General features: G+C 40.4%; 1 protein-coding gene across 4 annotated transcripts in view; it reads left to right on the plus strand.

Annotated features, from left to right (window-relative positions):
- Positions 1 to 19,871, plus strand: part of Cenpi (centromere protein I) — a 55,021-nt gene that overhangs the window by 4,271 nt on the left and 30,879 nt on the right. For all 4 annotated transcript variants that reach the window (NM_145924.3, NM_001305631.1, XM_006528477.2 and 1 more), the window contains 4 exons: positions 5,257 to 5,375; positions 5,671 to 5,778; positions 12,407 to 12,455; positions 12,737 to 12,783. In NM_145924.3, the coding sequence (NP_666036.1) occupies positions 5,257 to 5,375; positions 5,671 to 5,778; positions 12,407 to 12,455; positions 12,737 to 12,783 (323 nt within the window). The remainder of the gene's footprint in view (positions 1 to 5,256; positions 5,376 to 5,670; positions 5,779 to 12,406; positions 12,456 to 12,736; positions 12,784 to 19,871) is intronic.

Below are 19,871 nucleotides of genomic sequence, written 5' to 3' on the forward strand. Positions count from 1 at the left end.
TTGCTTTCTCTCTCTCTTTAGAAAAAATAAATAAGCGGGGCGTGGTGGCACATATCTTTAATCCCAGCACTTGGGAGGCAGAGGCAGGCAGATTTCTGAGTTCAGGGCCAGCCTGGTCTACAGAGTGAGTTCCAGGACAGCCAGGGCTACACAGAGAAACCCTGTCTCGAAACACCCCCCCCCCCAAAAAAGAATGAAAGAAAGAAAGAAAGAAAGAAAGAAAGAATAAATAAAACAGGCAAATAAACAGACCAGAATAGAACAAACCAACAGGCCAACAGAATACACGAGGAGCATGTACACACGCGGAGACATAATGAGATAACTGAAGTTGACTTAGAGTTTGCTAAGTAGGCTAGGCTGGTCTTGGATTTGCTTTGCTCGTTCTGCCTCTGCCTCCCAAGTATTGGGAATATAGATGTGTATACCACAGCTAGGCTTATTTAAATGTATTTATTTTGTTTTATGCGTATGAGTGTTCTGCTTGCATGCATGTATGTAAACCTTATGTGTGTCTGGTGTCTTTGGAGGTCAGAAGAGTGTGCAGAGCACTCTGGTGCTGGTGTTTGTGAGCCACCCTGTGGGTCTTAGGAACCAAACAAGTCTTCTGCTAGAGCATCAAGTTTGCTTAACTTCTGAGCTCCCCCACTATGCATCCCCCCCAGCCTTTAAGATTTTTTCGAATTAAGTTTGGTGTTGAAATCAGTTGCCCTAGTCTCTCATTAAGATCAATCTAGTGGTCTTATGTACAATGGCACTGTGGGATTTTCCATGTTTAGACTGCTCTGTAAGCCAAGAGTATCTGTGTGCATACTGCTGAAAGTGACCAGTTACCACATCTTCATAAGTAAAATGCATGTGGGACTCTGTCACCAGATGCAAGGAACCATTTTTAGTATTTTTTTTTCAGAACCATAGATTAAATAGTGTTCCCAAAGAGGGTCTTTAAAAAAAATTACTTAGTCTGTTTCATTGTGTTAGGCTTCTATTTATCTGACAAGGTTCTATTTATTCTGTCTTCACTTCACTATCTCTGACCCTGCCAGTCAAAATGCTTTTCTCCCCTGTTTCTTGTTCTAAGTTCGTTGGTTAAAGTGAGAGGTAGGAGAGAGACTAAGAAATGCCACCTGATCAGTGTCTTTTTACTTTTAGCTTTCTCTCAATTGAATTCACACATTCTGGATAGCCCATCTTCATTTTAGTGTGTATAGGCCAACAAGCTGCCTCATCAGGCCTCCATGCAAGCCTGAGACTTGAGTTCAGTTCCTGGGACCCACGTAGTGGACCAAGAGGACCAAGTCTCACTCTCCCACTAGTACTCCTCTTACCTCCACGCATATGACACAGTATAGAGGGACACACACACACACACACACACACACACAAATAAATGTAGAAGATAAAACAAAGATGTGAAGACAGGCCCAGACTGATTAAAGTCAAAGACTGAGCCTTAATGTCAAAGCTAGAATCTGGAAAATCGCATCTCCTAACTCTTGTTCTAGTGTCTATGCCTACATTGCCAGTTTTCACTAATGGTACAGCTATCACACCTGTACTTTAACACAAACTGTTTTCTTGTCTTCGCATATTAATGTATAGCCTTCCATTCTGTTTACAGAAGTGGGTGTGAGTGTGGTTATATGTGCTTTCACTTTAAAGGTAACATAGTGGCTGATTTCAAGTGTCTTATTTCTGTTCTTTACCTGATTAGTTCTATGTGTGCCTAGATAGTTAAACTAGACATAATGGATTTCTGTCCTTGAAGATCATGGTCTCAGATACTTTAGTTCTCAAACCTTTTCAGAAGTTTGTGATCCATTGCTCTCTGCCGAGATCAATTTTACATTTGTGTCTCCCTTTAAAAGTATATATAGAATGGGCAGTTTTTTTTTTTTTTAACAATTTCTCCCTTTGGGTATGTAATGGATATCTGATATCCAACCGTAAACTAATGGTCGGAAGCTTTTTCTGATGTATGCCAGATATTGAGGTGTTGTAAAATGCTTCAGGCTCTGGAGATTTGTTTCTAATATTTGAAAGGGCAATCTCTGAGCTAAGTCAGTGTGGTAGTGCGTATAGGTAGATGTCAACACTAGAGAAACTGAGGCTGAGGATTGTGTTGACTTCAAGATCAGAGTGGGCCACATAATGAGACTACCTTAAAAAAAACTGGAAAGGAAAGAAAATATCCTCTGGCTTTTGTTAAATTTATTGATTGATTGATTGATTGAGGCAGAGTCTCACATTGTAGCCTTGGCTGGCCTGAAATTTGCTTGAACTCAGAGACATCTACTTGGGTCTGCCTCCTGAGTGCTAAAAAAATAAGGTGTACACCACCGTACCTGGCTGTTACTTTTTCTTTTTATGTTAAATTGAAATTTGTTGAGGTCAAATGTTTCCATTGGAATTCATTTTTCCTCTGTTAGGTATTTCTGTATTGTTCTCCATACTAGATCATTACATTTATCTCTGGGAAGATTAAAATGAGCATTTAGGGAGTAGGTAGGCTAGAAATGGTATCAGACATGCATAGAGACCTTAGATCCGTGGCTCTCGGTCTTCCTGATGCTGTTACTCTTTAGTACAGTTCTTCATGTTGTGCTGTTCCCCCAACCCTAAAATTATTTTCATTGTTACCTCGTAACTAATTCTGGCCCTGTTGTGAATCGTAATGTAAATATCTGATATATGACCCTCAAAGGGATTGCAACCAACAGTTTGAGAACCAGTGCTGTAGACCGTCCACTAATGGAAAATAGAGTAAGTGTAGAACCCCCACTTTGCATTTGCTATCTGGCAAGGATGGAGTGGTAGGGCTGTTTGAAAGTTTAAATGGCTACTGGATAGAAATGGGAGATAATAAAACCTAGACTCGCCAGGAAAATCTTTTTTTTTATTAAGAGATTTTTTTATTTTTTGTTGCTTGGTTTTGCTTTTCTCTAACCCTGTCATCATTGCTCTGCACCTTTGCACAGAATGGCGGTGTGGACATTGTTGCTAAATACTGTAATGGATAGAACCTGAGAAAGCACATAGAAAGAAGGCACTGTGCAGGACAGAGAACAAGAAGGAAGGATTAGACTAGTACAGAACGCTACATCCGCAGCTAATCCCAAGGGAATGGGTTTCATTCTGCAGCTTTTAGGGAACGTTGAGGTTGTCAACCTATTTTGTAAGTCTTTGAAAAAAAGATTTCATTTTAGTTGTGTTTGTGTCTGTGTGGATGCTGGTGCCTGCCAGGGCTAAGAGGCACCACAGCCATCGAACACCTACAGTTGCAGTTGGTTCTGAGCCACTCGTATAGGCCCTGGAAACCAAACTCTGGTGCTTTGCAAGAATAGTATATACTCGTAACAGCTGAGCTATCTCTCCAGCACCCACTCCCCCCTTTTTCAAAAATTCATGACAGAGTTTCTCAGAGCCTGGAGAGATGGCCCAGCAGTTAAGGTTCAAATCTCAACACCCACATGGCAGCTCACAACTATCTGTAACTCTAAGATCTGACACCCTCACAGAGAGCGGTTTCTCTGTAGCCCTGGCTGTCCTGGAACTCATGCTGTAGACCAGGTTGGCCTGAAACTTAAAAGATCCAGCTGCCTCTGCTTCTCAAGTTCTAGGAATAGTGGGGTGAGTTACCACACCCAGCCCTTTAAAAACAATCTTAAATTTAACAACTCATGAAGATACCCGCTAGTAGGTTTAGCCCATTAATAATAATCTGTTGTATTATTGCACAACTAAAGTGAAAAACACTTTGAGATTTCCTTGTGATTGAAAGGCTTTTTTAGTGTTGAGCTATAATTCATATAATACTAAAATTTATGATGCTTTAAGAATTGAATGTGTCAGGATGAGGATATGGCACAGTGATTGAGTGCTTGCCTAACATGCAGGAGGCCCTAAGTTTAAGCCCTGGGACTGAAAAACATCCACATTGTATCTTTTGATATTCACTGAGTCCTGCAATCCTCAAAATGATCAAATTGCTAAATATTTTAATCATTTAATCAAAAGGAAACACTTTTCTCATTTCTTCTTTTTGAGACAAGGTAATGCTATGTAGCTCAGGCTGGCCTCAAACTTAGAATCTTCTTGCCTCAGCCTCTTTGAGTGCTAGGATTATAGGCCTGTACATCCATGGTCAGCTCCTAATGTCCCCCTACGTTTTTGATACAGGTTTTTTTTCTGTAACAGCCCTGGCTGTCCTGGAATTCACTCTATAGATCAGATTTGCCTTGAACACAGAAATTCACCTACCTTTGCCTCCCAGGTGCTGGAATTAAAGGCACGAGCTACCAGGTCTTGTCCCCTTAACCTACTTTTAAAAAAAATAATAGATTTATTTGGGTCAAATAATTTGACTTAAGAGCTGAGGAGATGGCTCAGTTGTCAAAGTGCTTGCCATACAAGAATGAGAACCTCCATTTAGATCCCCAGTACTCAATTATAGTCAAGGGCAAGGGGCTAGAGAGATGGCTCAGTGGTTAAGAGCACTAATCTGCGTTTCCAGGGGACATGGGTTTAACTCCTAGCACCTATATTGGTGTCTCACATCCTTCTGTAACTCTAGTACCAAGAGTCTGACACACATTTTGGCCTCAGATGCACATGTGACACATATATGTGTATGCAAACAAGATACCCATACATGTAAAGAAAGCAAGCAAGCCAGGGGCTGTCTTTCCCAGTGCTGTGGAGATGGGGACCAGAGGATACATATGGCTTGCTGAGCAGCCAGTCTATCTGGGTCTGTGAGTTCTAGCTTAATTGACAAACCATGTCTCAAAAAGTAAGGTGGATGGGACTAGAGAGATGGCTCAGTGGCTAAGACCACTTGCTGCTCTGTCAGAGGACCTAGCTTTGACTCCCAGCATCCAATGGCAGCTTACAGCTGTCTCTAACTCCAGTTCCAGGGGATCCAGTCCCCTCTTCTGACCTCAGTGGGCCCTGCATGCACATGGTACACAAACATACATGCAGGCAAAATACCCATGCATATAAAACAATACAATACAAATGCTTTTTGAAAAGCAGGGTGGAGAACAATTAAGGAAGATAACCTAACACCAAGCTTTGTCCTCCGCACAGATATATGCTTACATGCACACACATCTGCACACACGTGGAAATGTACACACCCAAAATAATTTGCTTCTTTGTTGGTTTTAGAGAGTTATGACCCCTAGGGAGTAAAAGCAAAGGAATGATTGAGAACTGAACTCCAGTTTCATTTAGCGGTGGTCTGTTTTCCAGGGAATGCTGTAAACTCACGGATATTGAAGTGCATGATTCCAGAAAGTCACATATCAGAAGATTCCGTGCTTAAAGCAGTATCCTGGCTCTGTGTTGACAAGTGTTCTGGTAATACCAAGGTAATCTTTTGGGATACTTTGATGATAAGTCCTTCAGAAGCCGCTTAAGGCCTAGCAGAGAAGAGCCACTTATGGAGTAATGGCAGTGGCCTTTTGTACAGAACCTGTGGTTTCAGAACAATATAGCTTAATAAAAGGACCCTGTTCAAAAAGACTTTTTTACAACGAAATAAAAATCTATTATCCTACTTGGTGCTAGAAGCTTTTAAAATAACACTGAGGGGGCCGGATTAACATTCTTCTGTAACAATTAGTTACATTTCTCTAAGGACAATGCTTTTTCTCTGTCAAACAGGTACTTTTTTATCGTTGGTTGGTTGCGATGTTTGACTTTATTGATCATAAGAAGCAAATTAGTTCTCTGTATGGCTTCTTTTTTGCTTCATTGCAAGATGATACTCTGGTAAGTAAATACCGACCAGCATTGAGCTTCAGTCAAATACTATATTTGTACATACTGGCATGCCACCTAATGTATGTTCTATACTTAAAGATATGTTAAGAATACAGAAGGCATAAAGAATTACACAGCAGACATCTTTGCCGCACTGTCTCACAAATTAATGCATCTATGGTTTTTGCTGTCTATGTTTTAAGAAAACCTTACAGACAGACTTTTGTTGATAGCCCAGTGATTGTCATTTCCCCTTTTAAACCACATCAGAATCCTTTGGGAGACTTGGTCTAAATTTTCTCCACACTGCAAAAACTACATCAAAAGCATTAAGAAGGAAAATATTATATCTCACAAGTTGCAAATAGACTGTTTTTTTATTAAATAGCAGAATTATTCTCATTAGTATATTAATAATGCCAAGAAATGAACCTACTGGCCACCTAGAAGATTTTCAAGGACAATCAATAGTTTACAGGTCCCGTAAGGCACATAATTAACCAAATTCCCTGTAGCTTTGGGGATGGAATTCATACACTTATTTTATTTATGAAATTCATGTTACCATCCTGATTCTTTTCTTGTTCTGGGTAGGCATAAATTTCATTTATTTATTTATTTATTTATTTATTTATTTATTGGTTTTTCGAGACAGGGTTTCTCTGTGTAGCCCTGGCTGTCCTGGAACTCACTTTGTAGACCAGGCTGGCTTCAAACTCAGAATTCTGCCTGCCTCTGCCTCCCGAGTGCTGGGATTAAAGGCGTGCGCCACCACGCCGGCTCTTTATTTTTTAAATAAAGATGTATTTACGTGTATGAGTGTATGCTTGGGAACTGCCTGCAGGCTTAGTGCCCATGGGTTCAGAGGAGTATGTTGTTGGATTCCCTGGAACTAGAATTATAAACAGTTGTAAGCTGACATGTGGGTCCTGGGAATTGATCCCATGTCCCCTGCAAGAGCAGTAAGTGCTCTTAACCACTGAGCCATCTTTCTAGTCCCTAGATTAAAAAGATTTAGCTTTTTGTAGTTCAGTAGTATAAAAATGTAGCAAGTGAATTAAAGAAACCACATGAAGGTAACAACTCAAGAGAGATGGCTCAGTGGCTAAGAGCAAGCAGCTGCTGCTCTTTTCGAGGGCCTGGGTTCAATTCCTAGCACTTACAGGGTGGATCAAAACTATCTTTACTTTTAATCTACTAGAACTTCAGTTTCAGGGGATCAGGTGCCCTCTTCTGGCCTCTGTAGGCACTGCACACATGTAATACATAGATATACAATGCAGACAAAGCACCCTACACACTTTAAAAAGGTGAATTATAAAAGATGGCAAAATAGAAGATAGTAGCTGCTATACAATAATGAAAATGAAACCATGCAAGTCAGTGATTAGTAAAGGCATAAAAGATGTAAGCATTGAGCCAGGCCTAGGAAGGGTGAATTGAATTTGGGATTTTTTTTTTTAAAGGCAGTTTCACTATGAAGCTCTGGCTTGTCTGGAACGTTCTATGTAGATCAGGCTACCCTTGAGTTTAAAGCTCTGCTTGCTTCTGCCTGCCAAGTACTGGTGTGCCACCATGTTCTGTGGTTTAGGGCTATGACAGAAGGAAGTCATGATAGTTCTGAGAGGAGGATCTCAGGCAAAGCTGTGAGATGTGGAAGTTGTGTTTTAGGAGACTACAAATAGGAGCAGCCTGACTTAGTTGAAGTTGGTATTGGATGATAGTGCTTGGTAAGACTGACAAATGTGGGCTGGGAATAAATTGTAGAGGGTTTTTTTTTTTTAAGAAGTTGAACTTTATTGTTTTAAAGAATACATTTTTGTTTAGTGTGTGTGTACATACATATGCCAGGGCCCATGTGTGGCAATCAGAGGACAGCTTGAGGGAGTTGGGCCACTATTTCCACCATATGACTCCTGGGACTAGTACTCCTCTTGTCAGCTTGACAGAAGGCACCTTTTTTTTTTTTTTTACCTGTGAAGCCATTTTGCTGCCCCCTACATTTTATCTATTTTGTGTGGATATGTGGGTGTGCATCCCACAACATATATGAGGAGGTTAGAGGACAACTTGCTGGACTTGGTTCACTCTTTGCATCTTTGCTTATCAGACGTGGCAACAAGGAACTGTTTTTTCATTACCTGCTGAGCTGTTTTGGTTGACCATGACTGGCTTTTTAAAATGAGAACTATGTGTGTATGTATGGTGGACTGCCATGGTGGACTGTATGAGAGTGTGTGTTATGTATCTGCCATGGTGGACTGTATGTGAGTGTGTGTATGTATCTGCCATGGTGGACTGTATGTGAGTGTGGGTATGTATCTGCCATGGTGGACTGTATGTGAGTGTGTGTATGTATCTGCCATGGTGGACTGTATGTGAGTGTGTGTATGTATCTGCCATGGTGGACTGTATGTGAGTGTGTGTATGTATCTGCCATGGTGGACTGTATGTGAGTGTGTGTATGTATCTGCCATGGTGGACTGTATGTGAGTGTGTGTATGTATCTGCCATGGTGGACTGTATGTGAGTGTGTGTATGTATCTGCCATGGTGGACTGTATGTGAGTGTGTGTATGTATCTGCCATGGTGGACTGTATGTGAGTTTGTGTATGTATCTGCTATGGTGGGAGTGTGTGTATGTATCTGCCATGGTGGACTGTATGTGAGTGTGGGTACATATCTGCCATGATGGACTGTATGTGAGTGTGTGTACGTATCTGCCATGGTGGACTGTATGTGAGTGTGGGTATGCATCTGCCATGGTGGACTGTATGTGAGTGTGTGTATTTATCTGCCATGGTGGACTGTATGTGAGTGTGGGTATGTATCTGCCATGGTGGACTATATGTGAGTGTGTGTGTGTATCTGCCATGGTGGACTGTATGTGAGTGTGTGTATGTATCTGCCACGGTGGACTGTATGTGAGTTTGTGTATGTATCTGCTATGGTGGACTGTGAGTGTGTGTACGTATCTGCCATGGTGGACTGTATGTGAGTGTGTGTATGTATCTGCCACGGTGGACTGTATGTGAGTGTGTGTATGTATCTGCCATGGTGGACTGTATGTGAGTGTGTGTGTGTATCTGCCATGGTGGACTGTATGTGAGTGTGTGTATGTATCTGCCATGGTGGCCATGTGAACATTAGAGAACCACTTTCAGGACTTGCTTCTCTCCTTCCACTCTGGGTTCCAGGGATCAACCCGAAGTCATCAGACTTCCGCTGCAAGTGCTTTCTTCCTGCTGAGCCATCTATCCGGTGCTAGTTTCTAGTTTGTATGTTTGAGACAGTGTGTCCTGTATAGTTCAGGATAACCGTGAATCCACTATCTTTCTGCCTTCTCAAAAGTGTGGGGGCTGTAGGTGTGAGTCAGTCACCAGGGCTAGCAGCAAGGGGGTTAGCTTTTAAAAGTCATTATTTCTTAAGTCATTTTCATAGACTTTGATAGGATTCTGTGCAGTGACTCAGATGTGGCAGTTAAATATTTGCCATCAAGGCAACTACAGTGTATGAGATGCATATGGATTTTTCCTTCCTAGATGTGATTAAAGGAGAATGTCAGATTCCCCATAATACCAGCTGGAGCCTCAGGCCAGCAATTGGATGGCATTCATTTTGTATTCAACATGATGAATAGTGTTGCTAATGGCTCATATCCTAGGGGTGTGAGGTAATGAATTTGTACTGAAATCTAAATTCTTTCTTCTTCAAATTATGTTTAGAGTCTATCTGAATCCATTCCTAAGTGCAGAAAAAGCAGTTTAGAATATGCTATCCTTCAAAGTATAGGGTAACGACTACTAATATGCCAATTTGTTTAAAGACTATCATTGTGTTGTTTTTTGAAAACCTAGTGTATTTATTACGTGTGTGTATGTATGCGTGTACATGTGCATGCATGTGGGTATGCTTTAAGTGTGTGAGTGTGGCTGCGCACTCAGCACTGCAAGCATGGAAAGACCAAGGGAACGTCTGCAAGTTGGTTCGTTCCTTCCAGTGTTCAGTCCAGGGATCCGGTTTGCACAGTCTGGGCTTTTTATCTGCTGGGCCGCCTTTTCTGTTTCCACTAAATAGTTGACTCTTTTTTTATTTTTCTTTTTTGAGATAAGCTCTGGCTGTACTGGAACTTGATACATAGCCAGAGTGGCCTTGAACTCACAGGGATCTGCCTGTTCCTGCCTCTTAAGTCCTGAGATTAAAGTTGTGAGCCACCATGACCATCTATAATTGACTTTTTCACTTTTGGTCATTGACAGCAAGTATTAACAAACTTAAAGGTCCAGGAGTAAATACTTTTACATGTGAGGGCCATATTATTTTAGTTACAACAGGTATAATTTCAAACTAGCTATTTGGCAATGCAGGAATGAGTGGGAGTGGCACCCCCCACCCCCCGCCTGCTTGCCAGCCTGCCCATCCATCCATCATCCATCCATCCATCCATCCATCCATCCATCCATCCATCTATGCATCTGTCTGTGTCAGGGTTTAAAGTATCTCATACTGGCTTCCTACTTGCTATGTACCCGAGGACTGTCTTAAACTTCTGATCTTATTTCTACCACCAGAGTGCCAGGATTATAGATCTAAACCAGCAGACCTGTTTGTAAACCCAGGGCTTTATGCATGCTAGGTAAACCCTCTAACAAGTGAACAGATGGACACTTAAAATGAAGAAGATCGGTCATCCAGCAACTTAATAAAAATTGTATTGAGTGGGTCCTATTTGCCAGATTGTAGACAAGTTGTTGCTTAAATTTATGGTATAATTGGCTGGCGTTAGAACTCAGAGACAGCTTCTACTTAATGTGTGCAGAGCCCTGCACACAAAAGAATTCTGTCTATTCCATGGAAAATGAGGCATCACTGAAAATGATCTTTTAAATAGTATAAAATAGAATAAAATGCTTTAAAGTGGGAAACCAGGACAAAAGTTTCAAAAATGTACTTATGTGTATTTGTGTGCACCTGAGTGTATATCTTCGCACCTTCTGCAGACAGGAACCCAAGAAAGTCAGAGTGGGCATTAGGTCTCTTGGAACTAGAGTTACAGATGATTTTGAGCCACTTTGTTGTGTGCTGGAAATCAAACTGGAATCCTTTGGAAGAACAAGTGCTTGTAGCCTCTGAGCCATCACTCTAGCCCCAAGGATAAAAGTTTTAATTTTGTATCTTAGTGTCTTAGGTAGGGTTTCTATTGTGTGAAGAGACACCATGACCAAGGCAACTCTTTTTTTCATAGCATTTTATATATTTAAACAACAATTTATATGGCTATATAATTCCTTAGTATTTTTCTACACTATTACTTAAGTTTCTCTATTTTTGAAGCAACATTAAAATATTTTAATGTACTTTTACATGTAACTTTGTTTTCAATTACCAGAATACTCTTTGTTTCTTTTTTTTTTTTTATTTTTTTTTTTTTAAAGATTTATTTATTTATTATATGTAAGTACATTGTAGCTGTCTTCAGACACACCAGAAGAGGGAGTCAGATCTCGTTACGGATGGTTGTGAGCCACCATGTGGTTGCTGGGATTTGAACTCTGGACCTTCGGAAGAGCAGTCGGGTGCTCTAACCCACTGAGCCATCTCACCAGCCCTCTTTGTTTCTTATATATAACTTCCATTTTATTTTATTATTGTTTTACCTATTCACTTTACATCCCACTCACTGCCCCCCGCCCCTTCTGGTCATCCCCTCCTACAATCTTTCCTCCTGTCCCCTTCCCCTTCTCCTCTGAGTGGATGGGGCCCCCTGAGTAGCCTCCAACCTTGGCACTTCAAGTCTCTGCTAGGCTAGGTGCATCCTCTCCCACTGAATCCAGACAAGGCAACCCAGCTAGAAGAACATATCCCATGGTTAAGAAATAGCTTTTGGGACAGCTCCTGCTCCAGTTGTTTCAGGGACCCACATGAAGGCCAAGCTGCACATCTGGTTTAGTTTCCAGCAACCACAGGATGGCTCACAGCTGTCTGTAACTCCGGTTCCAGAGGATCCAATGTTCTCTTCTGGCCTTCAATGGCACCAGGTGGACATGTGGTGTACGTATATATATGTAGGCAAGTAGTCATACATAAAAGGCAAGACAATAATTCTCACTTATCTTGTCACCAGTTGAAGCAGTTTTCTCAAAAATGAAAATCACTGTCCCATACAGGTTTGAGCACACATAGTCAGAAAGTCTGAAATTGAAAGCATTTAACAATTCAAATCTGATCTCCAAGTGTGCACATGCAAGAATGCATGCATTCATACCTATATTCGGGCCTATAACTCATGAAGATGAAAAGTGGAAAATGTCTTGCTTCATGCAACAAGCCATAGTCAAACACACATTAAAATCATTGTGGAAACTTGCTTTTAAGTAAGCTATCTGTAAACAACAGTATGTATAACTCACCAGTGAACTCTGTGTCTAGACCATCCTTCAGCTTTTTCATTAAGTGCCTTGAAATGTCTCAGTTCATGTAATCACTGGTATCCAGCATTTTTGATAAGGAAATTATTGTTCAGTGAAGGCCTAAAATTCTTTTACTTAGCATATGATTGACATTTGAGGAGGCTATGGTATGTTATTTTATTCAAACTAACATTGTCAGTTTTCATTTTTTTATTTCATTTTAACAGTGCCCGTACGTTTGCCATTTGTTATATTTACTGACCAAAAGGGAGAATGGTAAGTGTTTTCACCCCAGTTCAATTACAGAACCCAGCATTGGCTTCATCCTTTATAAACTTAAAGAACTATTAAAACTATAGTTGTGTGACAACACTCCTTTTCTGAAAATTGGTTTTTTAGTACTTTTATCTAAGAGTATCTGTACAGTGGCTTGACTGAAGAGGTATTCATATTTTGAGTGTGTTGTGAGAAATTATATGACTCACATGGTGATTAAGTATAACTGACTTCTTTTGCTGAAGCAATTGCTGAGCACCACTTTTCTCTCTGTTTTCTAGTCAAACCATTTCGTGTGAGAAAATTGCTCGATCTCCAGGCCAAAATGGTGAGTGCAGCAAATACCCTGGAGAATCCATTTGTGCTTTGTGCTAGGTGTTGAGCTAAGCTTTGGAGACACAAAGCCCAGTGGTGAGTCATTAGCTTGAAGGAACTCACTTCCTGGAGAACTCAGCCAACAAAATGAAAAACATAATCAAAGCTGAGAGTGAATGTCAGTGCTTAGAAAAAAAAAAAAAAAGAGAAGTGTTCAGAGTTCCTGCCTACCATGCATGAGGCCTTGGTTTAACCTCCACTACACAATGTTAATTTTTATCAAAAAGATGAGTTCAGTTAACCATGCGGTAAGTCCTGAAGGTGTCTGCGCTATGTGTTCTTTTAAAAAAAAAGTGTTGTGCAGAAATATAATGTCTGTGTGTATGTATAGGTGTGTGTTTAGGGTTTTTTATTACTTTTATTTCTTTACAGTCCAGTCATTGCCCCTTTCCTGGTCTGCCCTCACAGTTCCTCATCTGGTTTCTCCTCCCCACTGTCTTAAAGAGGATGTTCCCCCCTACCCACTCCGTACTAGGCCTCACCACTCCCTGGAGCCTCAAGGGGCTTCTCCCACTGAGGTCAGACCAGGCAGTCCTCTGTTGTATATGTGTCAGGGCCTTGAACCAGCTCCTGTATGCTGCCTGGTTGGTGGCTCAGTGTCTAAGTGATCTCAGGGGTCCATGTTAGTTGAGACTGCTCGTCTTCCTATGGGGCCCCCTCCTCCTCAGCTTCTTCCAGCCTTTCCATAATTCAACCACCGGGGTCAGCAGCTTCTGTCCATTGGTTGGGTGCAAATATCTGCATCTGACTCTTTCAGCTGCTTGTTGGCCCTCTAGAGGACAGCCATGCTAGGCTACTGTTTGTAAGCACACCATAGCATCAGTAATCATGTCAGGCCTTGGGGCCTCCGCTTGAGCTGGATGCCACTTTGGGCCTGTCACTGGACCTTCTTTCCCTCAGGCTCTTCTCCATTTTTGTCCCTGCAGTTCTTTTAGACAGGAACAATTTTAGCTCATAATTTTTGACTGTGGGCTGGCAACAAAGAATCAACAACACCTGTCTTTCTACTGGAGGTGGGCTCTATGATTTCCCTCTCCCCACTGTTGGGCATTTCATCTAAGGTCCCTCCCTTTGAGTCCTGAGAGTCTCTGACCTCCCAGGTCTCTAGTACATTCTGGAGGGTCTCCCCACCTCCCACTCCACTAGGTTTCATATTTCCATTCATTCTGCTGGCCCTCAAGGCTGCTCTTCCTGTCTCTTCCCCCAATACCTAATCATGTTCTGCTTCCCCCCCCCCTCCCACCCAGGTCCCTCCATCCCTCTTCCTCCTGTGATTGCTTTCTTCTCTTTCCCAAGTGGGATTGAAGCATCCTTACTTAGGCCCTTCTGCTTGTTAACCTTCTTGAGTTCTATAGATTATTTCTTAGTTATTCTCTACTTTTTTTTTTTTGGGCTAATATCCACTTATTAGTGAGTACATACCATGCACGTCCTGATTCTGTGATGCCACACTCAGGATGATATTTTCTAGTTCCATCCATTTGCCTGCAAAACTCAGGTTGTCCTTGTTCTTAATAGCTGAGTGTAGTACTCCATTGTGTAAATGAGCCACATTTTCTGTATCCATTCTTCTGTCATGGGACATCTGGGTTGTTTTCAGCTTCTGGCTATCACAAACAAGGCCAGGCCACTATGAACATTTTGGAGCATGTGCCCCTGTGGCCTGGAGGGGCATCTTTTGGGTATATGCCCAAGAGTGGTATAGCTGGGTCTTCAGGTAGATCTATTTCCAATTTTCTGAGGAATCTCCAGATTGATTTCCAGAGTGGCTGTACCAGCTTGCAATCTCACCAACAATGGAGCAGTTTTCCTCTTTCTCCACATCCTCTCCAACATGTGCAGTCATCTGAGGTTTTGATCTTAGCCATTCTGATTGGTGTACCATGGTAGGTATCTCACGGTCATTTCGATTTACATTTCCCTGATGACTAAGGACTTTGAATATTTCTTTAATTGCTTCTCAGCCATCCAAGATTCCTCTGTTGTGAATTCTCTGTTTAACTCTGTGCCCTAGTTTTTGCTTGGGTTGTTTGGGTTTTTGGAGGTTTGTTTCTTAAGTTCTTTATATATTTTGGGTATTAGCTCTCTATCAGATGTGCCATTAGTGAAGATATTTTCCTAATCTGTCGGTTGCCAATTTGTCTTATTGACTATGTCCTTTGCCTTTCAGAAGTTTTCCAGCTTCATGAGGTCCCATTTATCAATTCTTGATCTTAAAGCCTGAGCCATTGGAGTTCTGTTTAGGAAATTACCACCACCACCACTACCACCCACTTTGTTCCAATGAATTGGTGGATCTTTCCCAATTTCTCTTCTATTAGATTCATTATATCTGGCTTTGAGGTCCTTGATCCACTTGTACTTGAGCTTTGTGCAACGTGACAAATATGGATCTATTTTTATTTTTCTACATACAGATTGCCAGTTAGATCACCACCATTTACTGAAGAAACTTTCTCTTTTTCATTGCATATTTTGGGCTTCTTTCTCAAATATCAAGTGTGCATAAGTGTATGGGTTTATTTCTTGATCTTCAGTTCTATTTCATTGATTGACCTGTCTGTCTCTATGCCAGTACCATGCAGTTTTTATCACTATTGCTCTGTAATACAGCTTGAGGTCAGGAATGGTGATTCCCCCAGGAGTTCTTTTATTGTTAAGAATTGTTTTCACTATCCTGGTTTTTTTTCCATATGAAATTGGGAATTTCTCTTTGCATGTCTGTGGAGATGTGTGTTGGAATTTTGATAGGGATTACATTAAATCTGTAGATTGCTTTTGGTAGGATGGCCATTTTACTATGTTAATCCTACCAATTCATGAGCATGTGAGATCTCTCCATTTTCTGAGGACTTCTTCAATTTCTTTCTTGAGATACTTGAAGTTCTTGTCATACAGATCTTTCACTTGTTTGGTTAGAGTCACAACAAGCTATTTTATATTATTTGTGACTATTGTGAAGGGTGTTATTTACCTATTTTCGTTTTCAGCCCATTTATCATTTGTATAAAGGAAGGCTGCTGATCTGTTTGAGTTAATATTTATCCAGCCACTTTGCTGAAGTTGTTTTTCAGCTGTAGAAGTTCTCTGGTAGAATATTTGGGATTGCTTATGTATACTATCATATCATCTGCAAATAGTGATACCTTGTCCTCCTCTTTGCCAATGTGTATCCCCTAGATCTCCTTTTGTTGTTGAATTGCTCTAGCTAGCACTTTGAGTACTATATTAAATAGATAGGGAGAGAGTGGGCAGCCTTGTCTACTACCTGATTTTAGTGGGATTGCTTCTTGTTTCTGTCCATTTAATTTGATGTTGGCTGTTGGTTTATTGTATATTGCTTTTATTATGTTTAGGTATGGGCTTTGAATACTTGATCTCTCCAATACGTTTAATGTGAAGGGGTGTCATATGTTGTCAAATGCTTTTTCGTTATCTAATGAAATAATCATGTGATTTTTTTTCTTTGAGTTTTTATATAGTAGATTATGTTAATGGATTTTCATATATTGAATCAATCTTTCATCCCTGGGATGAAGCCTACTTGATTATGGTGAATGATGGTTTTAATGTGTTCTTGGATTCAGTTTGTGAGAATTAGATTGAGTATTTTTGCATTGATATTTATAAGTGAAATTGGTCTGAAGTTTATTCTTTGTTAGGTCTTTATGTGGTGTAAAGATCAGCATAAATATCACTTCATAGAACAAATTAGGTAGTGTTCCTTCTGTTTCTATTGTGTGGAATAGTTTGAAGAATATTGGTATTAGGTCTTCTTTGAAGGTCTGATAGAATTCTGCACTAAACCTCTCTGGTCCTGGGCTTTTTTTTTTTTTTTTTTTTTTTTTTGGTTGGGAAACTTTTAGGTTTATGAGACTGTTTAGATGGTTTATCTGATCCTGATTTAACTTTGGTACCTGGTATCTACCTAGAAAATCTTCCATTTCTTTCAGATTTTCCAGTTTTGTTGAGTATAGGCTTTTGTAGTAGGATCTGATGATTTTTTGAATTTTCTTGGTTTCTGTTGTTATAGCTGCCCTTTCATTTCTGATTTTGTCAATTTGGATACTGTCTCTGTGCCCTCTAATTAGTCTGCCTTAAGGGTTTATCTATCTTCTTGTTTCTCTCAAAGAACCAGCTTTTAATTTTGTTGATTCTTTGTATAGTTCTCTTTGTTTCTATTTGGTTGATTTTTGGCCCTGAATTTGATTATTTACTGCCCTTTGCTCCTCTTGGGTGTGTTTGCTTCTTTTTGTTCTAGAGTTTCTGGATGTGCTGTTAGGTTGCTAGTGTAAAATCTCTCCAGTTTCTTTAAGAGGGCACTTAGTGCTGTGAATTTTCCTCTTAGGACTGCTTTCATTGTGTCCCATAAGTTTGGGTATGGTATGTCATCATTTTCATAGAATGCCAGGAAGTCTTTAGTTTCTTTCTTTATTTCTTCCCTGATCAACTTATCATTGAGTAGATAGTTGTTCAGCTTCCATGTGTGTGTGGGCTTTCTGTTGTTCTTGGTGGTGGTGGTGGTGAAGACCAGCCTCAGTCCATGGTGGTCAGATAGAATACATGGGATTAATTCAATATACTTGAATCTGTTGAGTTTTATTTTGTGTCCAATTATATGGTCAATTTTGGAGAAGGTACCCTGAGGTGCTGAGAAGAAGGTGTAGTATTTTGTTTTAGAGTAATACCTGTCCTGGTAACCTCTATTAGTTTCACTGTGTCTCTGTTTAGTTTCTGTTTCATTGACTTGTTCATTGGAGAGAGCAGGGTGTTGAAGTTTCTCACTATTATTGTGTGGGGTTCTATATGCGTTTTGAGCTTTAGTAGTTTCTTTTATGAATGTGTGTGCCCTTGCATTTGGGGCATAGATGTTTGGAATTGAGAGTTCATCTCGGTGGATTTTTCCTTTGATGAATATGAAGTGTCCTTCCCCATTTCTCTGAATAACTTTTAGCTGAAAATCTCTTTAATTGGATATTAGGATGACGATCCCCACTTGTTTCTTGGAATCATTTGCTTGGAAGACTCTTTTCCATCCTTTTACTCTGAGATAGTGTTTGTCTTTGTTATTGTGGTGTGTTTCTCGTATACAGCAAAAGGCTGGATCCTGTTTGTGTATCCAGTCTGTTAGCCTATGTCTTTTTATAGGGGAATTGAGTCTGTTAATATTGAGAGATATTAAAGACAGATGATTGTTAGTTTCTGTTATCTTTGTTGTTGTAGGTGGCATTATGTGCATATGATTCTCCTTTTGGTTTTGTTGTGAGATAATTAATATCTTGTGTTTTCTTTGGTGTAGGTACCCTCCTTCTGTTGGAATTTTCCTTCTAGAATCCTCTGTAGGGCTGGATTGGTGGATAGATATTGTTTAAATCTGATTTTTGTCTTGGAATATTTTTATCTCTCTGTCTATAATTGAGAGTTTTGCTGGGTACAGTAGTCTGGGCTGGCATTTGTGTTCTCTTAGGGTTTCTATTATATCTGCCCAGGATCTTCTGGCTTTCATAGTCTCTGGGGAGAAGTTAGGTGTAATTCTGATAGGCTTGCCTTTATTTGTTACTTGACCTTTTTCCCTTACTGCTTTTAATATTCTTTCTTTGTTTTATGCATTTGGAGTTTTGATTATTATGTGACTGGAGGAATTTCATTTTTGGTCCAATCTATTTGGAGTTCTGTAGGCATTTATGTCTATGGGCATGCCTTTCTTTAGGTTAGGGAAGTTTTCTTCTATAATTTTGTTGATATTTACTGGCCCTTTAAGTTGGAAATCTTCTTCTTCTATACTTGTTATCTTTAGGTTTGGTCTTCTCATTGTGTCCTGGATTTCCTGGATGGTTTGGGTTAGAGCTTTTTGCTTTTTGCATTTTCTTTGATTGTTGTGTCAATGTTTTCTATGGTATCTTCTATACCTGAGATTCTCTCTTCTATCTCTTTGTATTCTGTTGTTGATGCTTGCATGTGTATCTCCTGATCTCTTTCCTAGGTTTTCCATTTCCAGGTTTGCCTCCATTTGTGCTTTCTTTATTGTTTCTACTTCCACTTTTAGGTCTTGGACCGATTTGTTCAATTCTTTCACCGGTTTGATTATGTTTTCCTGTATTTCTTTAAGGGATTTATTTGTTTCCTCTTTAAGAGCTTCTACCTTGTTTTCCTGTATTTCTTTCAGTGAGTTTTTTTTTTTATATCCTCCTTAAAGGACTCTATTATCTTCATGAGATAAGATTTTAAGTCAGCTTCCTGATTTTCAAGTGTCTTGGTGTATCCAGAGCTTGCTGTGGTGGGAGAACTGGGTTTTGATGGTGCCAAAGTATATTGGCTTTTGTTGCTTATGGTCTTGTGCTTACCTCTCACCATCTGGTTATTTCTGGTGTTAACTGACCTGGGTGTCTCTGTCTGGAGCCTGCCTCCTGTGTCCCTGGGTTGCTGCAGGTTTCCTGGGAGACCTGTGGCCCTGGCTACAGCAGATTGCCTGGGAGGCCTTCAGATGGGCAGACAAGCTGATGAGCTTCCCTGGCAGAAGGCACAGACTGGAAGGGCTGTGTGTTTGTTTGTGTATGTACGTTGGGGGGGGGGGTGGTGTATGTACAGGACAGAGGACAACATAATGTATCATTTTTCAAATGCTGCCTGCAGTTTTTGAGACAGTTTTTTTTTTTTTTTTTTTTTTTTTTGTCCTGAAATTGACCGCATAGGTTAGGCTGGTTGGTCAGAGAGTCGCGGGGATCTGTCTGTCTCCCCCTCCTCAGCGGGGTGATTTCACACATATGCTTCCCCCGTCCCCCAGCCTCGGTTCTTGAATGTTTTAGTTCTGAGATGGAACTCAGGTCATTTCTGCTTATAAGGCAGTCCCTATGCTGAACTTTTGTCTAATTCCATAAATATATATTTCTGGCAAAACATCCCATGCCTGTTTTCCCAACACGTAGGAAGCAGAGGCAGAAGGGCTACTTGGGCTACATAATGAGCTTCTATTTAAAAAGAAAACAAGCCCAGCTTAAATACAGTAGTGAGTTTACAGGTGCCAGAGATGTTTTCAGCATT

The sequence above is a fragment of the Mus musculus genome, chromosome X, assembly GCF_000001635.26.
Source record: "Mus musculus strain C57BL/6J chromosome X, GRCm38.p6 C57BL/6J".
Taxonomy (NCBI): domain Eukaryota; kingdom Metazoa; phylum Chordata; class Mammalia; order Rodentia; family Muridae; genus Mus; species Mus musculus.